General features: G+C 42.9%; 1 protein-coding gene across 1 annotated transcript in view; it reads left to right on the top strand.

Moving 5' to 3' along the window:
- Positions 1-4,960: 4,960 nt before the first annotated feature.
- LOC311222695 (iron-sulfur cluster transfer protein NUBPL-like) overlaps positions 4,961-12,103 on the top strand; it is a 28,795-nt gene continuing 21,652 nt past the window's right edge. The window contains 2 exon segments of the mRNA XM_084307302.1: positions 4,961-5,095; positions 12,069-12,103. Of these exon segments, the coding sequence (XP_084163428.1) occupies positions 4,996-5,095; positions 12,069-12,103 (135 nt within the window). The 5' untranslated portion in view covers positions 4,961-4,995.

A 12,103-nucleotide genomic window follows, 5' to 3' on the forward strand; every position in this document is an offset into this window, starting at 1 on the left:
AAAAAAAAGTTTTGACTTTAACTTTTAGTACTTAAGTACATTTAAAAGTAGAAACTTTTTGACTTTTACTCAAGTGTGTTTTAGCCAGATACTCTGACTTTTACTTGAGTAAGATTTTGAGACGGTACCCATACTTTCATCACTTACTGTAACTTGTATAATTTCTGGGTATTTTTTAACCCTGCTAAAAACCCTTGCCTCATGTCTGGTCCAGTGCCATTTTGACTATGCCATCAGTTCATGGTACTGGAGCCTTAACAAACCCCTGTAACATAAACTTCAAACGGCACAGAACAAACTAATCAGAGTAGTTTTAGGCCTAAACTCCAGAACCCATAAGGCTCAATTTTCACGGCTACCAGTGGAGGCCAGAGCCAAACAATTACAGCTATAGGGATGGTGCACAAGATTTTAAACTGGAGAGCCCCAACAGATTTTAACAACCACTTTGAAAGGATTGCAGGGGATGTTTTTAAAAATAAAAATGTTTGCTTCACCAAATAATTTGGTCAGCAGCCGCCACTGCTATGCTTGCACCACGTGGTACCAAGGCGCTAAAAACAAATTACAAACATCTCAAAACAAACTGGTCAGACTACTGCTTGACCTTACTCCTAGAACCACCTCACCCCTGCCCACTTTGACAACCTAGGATGGCTTAGAGTAGACGACAGAGTACAGCACTTGCAATGGGCCTGGGCTACAAGATACACTACACGACCACGGTACCCATGTACATGTCAAAATACTTCCCAAAGGTCAGTGAATACCACGATCACAACACCAGAGGGAGTTCCACAAATCATGTTCAACCCAGATTCGGCTCAAACAAGGGACTAAACACGTTTCGCAATTATGCCACATCAATGTGGAACGCCCTACCCAAAGCTGTAAAGGAATGTGAATCACTACCCACTTTCAAACCACTCTCAAAGACACCTACGGGAGACTGCAATTCGAAACTGGCCCCTGTAAATGTCCTAACCCAACCCCTCCAATGTACAGTAAATGACCTGTATGGTTTTGTCAATATTCCAATGTACAGTTTTGCTTGTACAGTTGTACAGTGTCCTCCACCCACCCCTCCCCCACCCCACCCACCCAACCACCTCCAATGTACAGGTTCTACGTCGTTCTACCGCCTATGTCACAAATGTATCAGTACTAAATACCTATATGTCCCTATGCCATAAATGTCATGTATGTTGTGTATGTCATAAATGTCTATATGAATGAAATGGGGGACCCTGATGGAAACAAGACAAACGTCTTTCTCAGGTCTGCATCCCCTTAACAATTGTATGTATTGAGCCGTACTGTATTGTACCCATTCTGCAATCTGTTAAATAAAGTTTTCATTCATTCATTCATTCATTCATTCATTCATTCATTCATTCATTCATTCATTCATACGTCAAATGTATACTCTCTTTTCTGACTCTTAGTACTGTAGCCTATTTGCAAATCCTGGTATGTCATAAATGTATATAGATGTAGCAGTACTGTCTATCTGTATGTCGTGTGTTATGATGAATTGAAAATGGGGGACCCTGATGTAAACAAGACGAAAGTCTTTATCTGGTCTGAATCCCCTTAACAATTGTATTGTTAAGGGGATTTTTTGTATTGACAAAATGGCATCCAATGTAATAAAAAAAGTCAACCAACGAACTCGTTTCTTGTACCGGATCTCCTCACTGGTAAACAAGAATACCCTGAAGACTCTAGCAGGAGCACTCATTCAAGGGTACTACGACTATGCTTGCACCTCATGGTACCAAAGCACCTCAAAGGCGCTAAAAACAAATTACAAACATCTCAAAACAAACTGGTCAGACTACTGCTTGACCTTACTCCTAGAACCCACCTCACCCCTGCCCACTTTGACAACCTAGGATGGCTTAGAGTAGACGACAGAGTACAGCAACTTGCAATGGGCCTGGTCTACAAGATACACTACACGACCAAGGTACCCATGTACATGACTAAATACTTCCCAAAGGTCAGTGAATACCACGATCACAACACCAGAGGGAGCTCCACAAATCATGTTAAACCCAGATTCGGCTCAAACAAGGGACTAAACACGTTTCGCAATTATGCCACATCAATGTGGAACGCCCTACCCAAAGCTGTAAAGGAATGTGAATCACTACCCACTTTCAAAACACTCTCAAAAAACACCTAAGGGAGACTGCAACTCGAAACTGGCCCTGTAAATGTCCGAACACAACCCCGCCAAATGTACAGTAAATTACCAAGTATGGTCTTGTCAATAATCCAATGTACAGTGTTGTTTGTACAGTTGTACAGTGTCCCCCACCCACCCCTCCTACCACGAGTAGAACGAGTTTACCCCCCCCCCCCCCACCCCTCCATGTAGTACCTCGTCACACCCCTCCTACCCAACCCCCCCCCCCCCCCCCCCCCCCCCAACCACCTCCAATGTACAGTCCCACCCCCACCTACCCAATCCAATGTAACAGTTTCTACGCCTAATGTATATACTCTTTTCTTTCTGGACTCTTTTTGTATCACAAATACAGTACTGTAATTGCAAATCTGGTAGTCATAAATGTATAGATGTAGCAGTACTGTCATCTGTATGTCATATATGTTACGATGAATTGGAAATGGGGGACCCTGGTGTAAACAAGTCGAAAGTCTTTCTCTGGTCTGCATCCCCTTAACAATTGTATGTATTGAGCTGTACTGCACTGTACCCATTCTGCAATCTGTTAATAAAGTTTTCATTCATTCATTCATTCATTCATTGAGCTGTCGTCACGTCACCTCACGTCACTGTTGAGCCGCGTAACCGGCGCGCGCATAATGGAGGTAACAACAACACACTCCGGGGCTAAACATGGCGGCGCTCTGCTCCTACAGCAAGCTGGCACCTTTATTTAGGTGTTCTGCTGTCGGCGTCAATAAACGGCCGTAACACGAGCAGGAGACAGATACAACATGGCACGGTGTGCTGTGCTTATTCCATACGCTGTAAGGTAAGACGAGCTGCTAGGAATACTCTAAGAAGCATACGCTGTAAGGTAAGACGAGCTGCTAGGAATACTCTAAGAAGCTGCCATCGGCTAACGTTAGCTAGCTGGCCGGTTGAATGAATGAATGAATGAAAACTTTATTAACAGATTGCAGAATGGGTACAGTACAGTACAGCTCAATACATACAATTGTTAAGGGGATGCAGACCAGAGAAAGACTTTCGTCTTGTTTCCATCAGGGTCCCCATTTTCAATTCATCGTAACATATATGACATACATGACATACAGATAGACAGTACTGCTCCATCTATACATTTATGACATACCAGATTTGCAATTACAGTACTGTTTGTGATGTGATACAAAAAGAGTCCAGAAAGAAAAGAGTATATACATTAGGCGTGGAAACTGTACATTGGATTGGGTAGGTGGGGGTGGGGGGGGACTGTACATTGGAGGTGGTTGGGTGGGGGGGGGGGGGGGGGGGTTGGTTAGGAGTGGGGGGGGGGGGGGGGTAGGAGTGGGGGGTCCTCTGTTGTCCATGGGGCTTTGATTGATTGATTGAAAACTTTATTAACAGATTGCAGAATGGGTACAGTACAGCTCAATACATACAATTGTTAAGGGGATGCAGGCCAGAGAAATACTTTCGTCTTGTTTACATCAGGGTCCCCCATTTTCAATTCATCGTAACATATGTGACATACATGACATACAGGTAGACAGTACTGCTACATTTATGACATACCAGAGTATACAAATAGTCTAAAAAGAGAGTATATACATTTGAGGGGGAAGAAACTGTACATTGGAGGGGGGGGGGGGGGCTGTACATTGGAGGGGGGGGGGCTGTTTGATAGGCTACTGTTGTCTACTGTGTTCCTCTCCCCCGTCATTGAGCTTGTATTTATGTATTCATCATAGAACCCATTTGAATAGCCTACTAGCTCCACACCGTCCTGCTCCACCACCAATAGGAATTACTAGGGAAATGAATCATGTTAAATTCACGCTCATGTCAAAAACCCACACAGATCTGTTGTACATTACTGCAACCGGCGATTCACTGGTTGAAAATGTAGGAGATTTAACACAAAAGTAATAATTAGTCACATAAATCAGTGTAATTAATGACTTCTCATTGAGTAATATAAATCAATGTAATTAATGACTTCCCAGGGAGTAATAAAGTAATATAAAGTAGTGTAATTAATGACTTCCCAGGGAGTAATAAGAGTAATATAAAGTAGTGTAATGATTGACTTCCCAGGGAATTATAAAGTAATGTAATTAATGACTTCCCAGGGAGTAATAAGAGTAATATAAAGTAGTGTAATTAATGACTTCCCAGGGAGTAATAAGAGTAATATAAAGTAGTGTAATTAATACATTGACTGCCACAGCAGGGGGCGCTAATACCCCATTCATTGCCAGGTCTTTATTCAATGGATATAGTTTTAGACTGTGGCATTTGCAAGTGCTTAAAATATATCTTATATTATATCTATGGATCTAATAACGCTGTCGGGTCTCAGTGAGTTGCTTCTAGTCAACATTGCAGAGACAGATTGTTTTTTCATTCGTACATTTCCGTTTTATACCGTTTTGAATAGAGTATGGTTTGGGTGTTTTTCAGTAATTCCAGGAAAAGACGAGAAAAATGCATTTTAGGGTAATCTAGTCATCACGTTGTAATTTTTCGGCTGATTATCTAATCATCCTGAAATCAACACTAGATTATCACTTATGTCTCCTCGTCCATACATGAAATGACCGTAGTAGCGGGTACTAATAAAGTAATATAAAGTAGTGTAATTAATGACTTCCCAGGGAGTAATAAAGTAATGTAAAGTAGTGTAATTAATGACTTCCCAGGGAGTAATAAAGTAATGTAAAGTAATGTAACTACTTGTTGTCTTGTCGTCTCCTTGCGGTCCACAGAGCTCCGGCGCAGCAGACAGCAGAGGCCTCCAGGAGAGGCAGAAGCAGCAGATGGCACGAGGTCTGCCCAAACAGAAGCCCCTCGCTGGGGTCAAACAGGTCATTGTAGTGGCCTCTGGGAAAGGAGGCGTCGGGAAGTCCACCACTGCAGGTAGGATAATAATACTGTGAGGAGGCGCATTAGGCAACTTTGGGGGCAATGTCGACGGGCAGCGCTCCCAGCAACAAGCGACAAAGTGGGCAACAGGGTCAAAATGTAGAGAGAGGGTGGGAGAGAAGGAGAGAGAGAGAAAGAAGAGGGAGAGGAGAAAACATTGTTTGGTCTTTAATAAGCATTAGATTCAAAAGAGGTACATCTGCGTGACTGAAGTCGTTGAATGTTATAAAGTAACAATGATGAGGCAACTTTTGAGCATCATAGTTGTGGACTCAGCTGGTCAGTGTTTCACGGAGAGAGCGCTTGTTCCTGATGTGTCCTCAATAGTGTTGTCAAAAATATCGAAGTATCGATACATATCGATACTGAATATTTAAAACGGCTTCAATACTCATTTCCTGAAGTACCGATACTTTCTGCAGTATCGGTACCAGCTGGCTGCTCCCGCAAGTTGTTGACAGACAGACGCGCTGCCAGAGCCTTGCCCTTCCGCCTCCTCGCTCAGAGCAACAGACACAAGCTGCTGCCTGCTGCAGCCTCCTCGTTGGAAACGGGGTAGTTGTGTCGAGTTCATGCGTGTACTGGTGTAGTGGGCTCGGCTTGACGTTACTCCGTTTCCATGAAGTGATAGGTGGCCAGCTAGCTAGCATTAAGCTAACGGAGGAACGACAGCTAACGTTAGCTAATAATAGCGTTGTTTACAAACTGAAGACAGGGCTGCCTGCCCGGCTGTGAGGGGGAGGAGGAAGAGCGAGAGAGAGAGAGAGAGATTTCTCCGGAGCTATGCTATGCTATGTAACGTTAATAAATGCTCCGAGCATAGCTCCGAAGAAATCTCTCTCTCTCTCTCTCTCTTCCTCCTCCCCCTCACAGCCGGGCAGGCAGCCCTGTCTTCAGTTTGTAAACAACGCTATTATTAGCTAACGTTAGCTGTCGTTCCTCCGTTAGCTTAATGCTAGCTAGCTGGCCACCTATCACTTCATGGAAACGGAGTAACGTCAAGCCGAGCCCACTACACCAGTACACGCATGAACTCGACACAACTACCCCGTTGCCAACGTTCGGTCGAGCGGAGCCGGAGCCCATCCTACACCAGTACACGCGTAACGTTAATAAATGCTCCGAGCATAGCTCCGGAGAAATCTCTCTTGCTCTCTCTCTCTCTCTCTCTCTCTCGTCATAACTAGGAAGGTGCGCTCAGTAGACCTAAAATCTCCAGCAGCCACTCTCTCTTTCTCTCTCTCTCTCTCTCTCTGATCTAAAGATAAACAAAGGGTTTTAAAAGTGTATTTATCTTCTCGTATAGTACCAGAGAGAAGCTGAGGAGAATCAACCAGCAACAAAAGCAAAATTTGTTAAAAAAAAAAAAAAAAAAATTATAATAAAAACAAATATTATAATTTTTTTTTTTTGGTATTGAAAGTATCGAAAGTATCGATACTTTTCAAGGTATCGTATCGAAGTCGAAATTCCAGTATCGTGACAACACTAGTCCTCAACCATCCAGGATACATCCTAACCCTTTCACTACCACACTACAGAAGGTTAACCCTTTCACTGCCACACTACAGAAGGTTAACCCTTTCACTACCACCCTGTTCTGTTTATTTACATTGAGTACAGCTTGTGTTATATTACGTTTTATTGTATTTTCTTGTATTTTTCTTTTTTTATGGCCATCTTGGTCTATGTCATTTGTTAAGTAATTGGTAAAGTATATTATTATATACTTATTGTTATGTGTCTTGTAAGCCCATATGGGCTGGGCATACATCTGTATGTAAGACACGAAAAAAAAAAAATCAAATAATAAAAAAAAAAAAAAACCCTACAGAAGGTTAACCCTTTCACTACCACACTACGGATGGTTAACCCTTTCACTACCACCCCTACAGAAGGTTAACCCTTTCACTACCACCCTACAGAAGGTTAACCCTTTCACTGCCACACTACAGAAGGTTAACCCTTTCACTACCACCCTACAGAAGGTTAACCCTTTCACTACCACCCTACAGAAGGTTAACCTTTCACTACCACACTACAGACGGTTAACCTTTCACTACCACCCTACAGAAGGTTAACCCTTTCACTACCACACTACAGAAGGTTAACCCTTTCACTACCACCCTACAGAAGGTTAACCCTTTCACTGCCACACTACAGAAGGTTAACCCTTTCACTACCACCCTACAGAAGGTTAACCCTTTCACGACCACCCTACAGAAGGTTAACCTTTCACTACCACACTACAGACGGTTAACCTTTCACTACCACCCTACAGAAGGTTAACCCTTTCACTACCACCCTACAGAAAGTTAACCCTTTCACTACCACCCTACAGAAGGTTAACCCGTTCACTACCACCCTACAGAAGGTTAACCTTTCACTACCACCCTACAGAAGGTTAACCCTTTCACTACCACCCTACAGAAGGTTAACCCTTTCACTACCACCCTACAGAAGGTTAACCCTTTCACTACCACCCTACAGAAGGTTAACCTTTCACTACCACACTACAGACGGTTAACCTTTCACTACCACACTACAGAAGGTTAACCCTTTCACTACCACCCTACAGAAGGTTAACCCTTTCACTACCACCCTACAGAAGGTTAACCTTTCACTACCACCCTACAGAAGGTTAACCCTTTCACTACCACACTACAGAAGGTTAACCCTTTCACTACCACCCTACAGAAGGTTAACCCTTTCACTACCACACTACAGAAGGTTAACCCTTTCACTACCACACTACAGAAGGTTAACCCTTTCACTACCACCCTACAGAAGGTTAACCTTTCACTACCACACTACAGAAGGTTAACCCTTTCACTACCACACTACAGAAGGTTAACCCTTTCACTACCACCCTACAGAAGGTTAACCTTTCACTACCACACTACAGAAGGTTAACCCTTTCACTACCACACTACAGAAGGTTAACCCTTTCACTACCACACTACAGAAGGTTAACCTTTCACTACCACACTACACAAGGTTAACCTTTCACTACCACACTACAGAAGGTTAACCTTTCACTACCACACTACAGAACATTAACCCTTTCACTACCACCCTACAGAAGGTTAACCCTTTCACTACCACACTACAGAAGGTAACCTTTCACTACCACACTACAGAAGGTTAACCCTTTCACTACCACCCTACAGAAGGTTAACCTTTCACTACCACACTACAGAAGGTTAACCTTTCACTACCACACTACAGAAGGTTAACCCTTTCACTACCACACTACAGAAGGTTAACCCTTTCACTACCACACTACAGAAGGTTAACTTTTCACTACCACACTACAGAAGGTTAACCCTTTCACTACCACACTACAGAAGGTTAACCCGTTCACTACCACACTACAGAAGGTTAACCTTTCACTACCACACTACGGAAGGTTAACCCTTTCACTACCACACTACAGAAGGTTAACCTTTCACTACCACATGCCAGAAGGTAGGGGTGGACGGTATGGTCTAAAATTTATATCACGGTATAATCTGAAGCATAGACGGTAACGGTATATATCACGGTATCATCGTTTTTGATAAAAAAATTTTTTTTATTTTATATAATTTTTTTTTAAATTTTTTTTATAAAATATATATATTATATAATTAGACTTGTACTTGTATTATCTGCGAGACATCGCCACCACGCAACAAGCTCCACTGTCTGTGTGTACTCTAGTAGCCTCCAGCTACGGCCAGGATTCTCCAGAGCTGCATCTGGACCTATACTCGAGTAGCCTCGAGCAGAGCTACGGCCAGGATTCTCCGGCGCTGCACCTGGACCCTATTGGCATAACGTTACTTAACTGTGCTCAGCAAGCCCTCAGCTCGAATACGCATCGAATCAGTGTTATAAGACATTGATATCAGGAGCTATCTGTAGCTACTGCTAGCCGGATATATAACGTTAATACAACGCCTCAGTGAATTATTTAGTTCAATGGGACATTTCGTTTTGAACGGTGAACTAACTTGCATTAACGTGAGCTAACGGCTAACGGAGCTATCATACACGTCTACTCTCTACTAGACTTGATGGAGCGTTTGTTGATGTCAGGAGCTATCGGTAGCTGGCCGACTAGATACCGTTCGGTTAGACAATGCCTCATCATGTATTAAACTAAAAGTGAATAGTTGACTGGGTCATTTTGTAACGGTAGCTAAGCTAACGTTAGCTCAGGGAGACGTCCCGTCCCACTAGACTACTAGTAGACCCGTGTTTACATGCGTGCGGGAGGGGCTGGCACTGCGCGAAGCCTCCTAAATAACTTTTTCCAGTTCGCACATATCTATTATCTATGACTAATTCTATCTATTTTTAGGGGCAAATGCGAGTGAAATAGTCGCGCTGTGGTTACATGACGTCATTGCTATTTTAGAGCTGCACTACCGGTTACACGGTATAGGCAAAATCCATACCGTAGAGCAAATTCATACCGTTTATACCGTATACCGTTTATACCGTCCACCCCTACCAGAAGGTTAACCCTTTCACTACCACACTACAGAAGGTTAACCCTTTCACTACCACACTACAGCAGGTTAACCTTTCACTACCACACTACAGATGGTTAACCCTTTCACTACCACACTACAGAAGGTTAACCCTTTAACTACCACACTACAGAAGGTTAACCCTTTCACTACCACACTACAGAAGGTTAACCCTTTCACTACCACACTACAGAAGGTTAACCCTTTCACTACCACCCTACAGAAGGTTAACCTTTCACTACCACACTACAGAAGGTTAACCCTTTCACTACCACACTACAGAAGGTTAACCCTTTCACTACCACCCTACAGAAGGTTAACCTTTCACTACCACACTACAGAAGGTTAACCCTTTCACTACCACACTACAGAAGGTTAACCCTTTCACTACCACACTACAGAAGGTTAACCTTTCACTACCACACTACACAAGGTTAACCTTTCACTACCACACTACAGAAGGTTAACCTTTCACTACCACACTACAGAACGTTAACCCTTTCACTACCACCCTACAGAAGGTTAACCCTTTCACTACCACACTACAGAAGGTAACCTTTCACTACCACACTACAGAAGGTTAACCCTTTCACTACCACCCTACAGAAGGTTAACCTTTCACTACCACACTACAGAAGGTTAACCTTTCACTACCACACTACAGAAGGTTAACCCTTTCACTACCACACTACAGAAGGTTAACCCTTTCACTACCACACTACAGAAGGTTAACTTTTCACTATCACACTACAGAAGGTTAACCCTTTCACTACCACACTACAGAAGGTTAACCCGTTCACTACCACACTACAGAAGGTTAACCTTTCACTACCACACTACAGAAGGTTAACCCTTTCACTACCACACTACAGAAGGTTAACCTTTCACTACCACATGCCAGAAGGTAGGGGTGGACGGTATGGTCTAAAATTTATATCACGGTATAATCTGAAGCATAGACGGTAACGGTATATATCACGGTATCATCGTTTTTGATAAAAAAAATGTTTTATTTTATATAATTTTTTTTTTTTTTTTTTTATAAAATATATATATTATATAATTAGACTTGTACTTGTATTATCTGCGAGACATCGCCACCACGCAACAAGCTCCACTGTCTGTGTGTACTCTAGTAGCCTCCAGCTACGGCCAGGATTCTCCAGAGCTGCATCTGGACCTATACTCGAGTAGCCTCGAGCAGAGCTACGGCCAGGATTCTCCGGCGCTGCACCTGGACCCTATTGGCATAACGTTACTTAACTGTGCTCAGCAAGCCCTCAGCTCGAATACGCATCGAATCAGTGTTATAAGACATTGATATCAGGAGCTATCTGTAGCTACTGCTAGCCGGATATATAACGTTAATACAACGCCTCAGTGAATTATTTAGTTCAATGGGACATTTCGTTTTGAACGGTGAACTAACTTGCATTAACGTGAGCTAACGGCTAACGGAGCTATCATACACGTCTACTCTCTACTAGACTTGATGGAGCGTTTGTTGATGTCAGGAGCTATCGGTAGCTGGCCGACTAGATACCGTTCGGTTAGACAATGCCTCATCATGTATTAAACTAAAAGTGAATAGTTGACTGGGTCATTTTGTAATGGTAGCTAAGCTAACGTTAGCTCAGGGAGACGTCCCGTCCCACTAGACTACTAGTAGACCCGTGTTTACATGCGTGCGGGAGGGGCTGGCACTGCGCGAAGCCTCCTAAATAACTTTTTCCAGTTCGCACATATCTATTATCTATGACTAATTCTATCTATTTTTAGGGGCAAATGCGAGTGAAATAGTCGCGCTGTGGTTACATGACGTCATTGCTATTTTAGAGCTGCACTACCGGTTACACGGTATAGGCAAAATCCATACCGTAGAGCAAATTCATACCGTTTATACCGTATACCGTTTATACCGTCCACCCCTACCAGAAGGTTAACCCTTTCACTACCACACTACAGAAGGTTAACCCTTTCACTACCACACTACAGCAGGTTAACCTTTCACTACCACACTACAGATGGTTAACCCTTTCACTACCACACTACAGAAGGTTAACCCTTTAACTACCACACTACAGAAGGTTAACCTTTCACTACCACACTACAGATGGTTAACCCTTTCACTACCACACTACAGAAGGTTAACATTTCACTACCACACTACCAATGGGTTAACCCTTTCACTACCACAGGTTAACCTTCTGTAGAGTGGTAGTGAAAGGGTTAACACTACAGTGAGCTGTTTCTGTCTGCATATATCATCAATACCAGACTCTGTATTTTAAAACGTCCTACATTGATCGCCTTAAATAAATGTCCTCTGTCTCATTCAACTCATTCCTCTGTCTCATTAAAACATATTCCTCTGTCTCATTAAAACATATTCCTCTGTCTCATTAAAACATATTCCTCTGTCTCATTCATTGTCTTGGTTTTGTCCACAGTGAATCTGGCTCTTGGACTCACAGCCAATGATCCG

This window comes from Notolepis coatsorum, assembly GCF_963971535.1.
Source record: "Notolepis coatsorum genome assembly, chromosome: 2".
In the NCBI taxonomy this organism is placed as follows: domain Eukaryota; kingdom Metazoa; phylum Chordata; class Actinopteri; order Aulopiformes; family Paralepididae; genus Notolepis; species Notolepis coatsorum.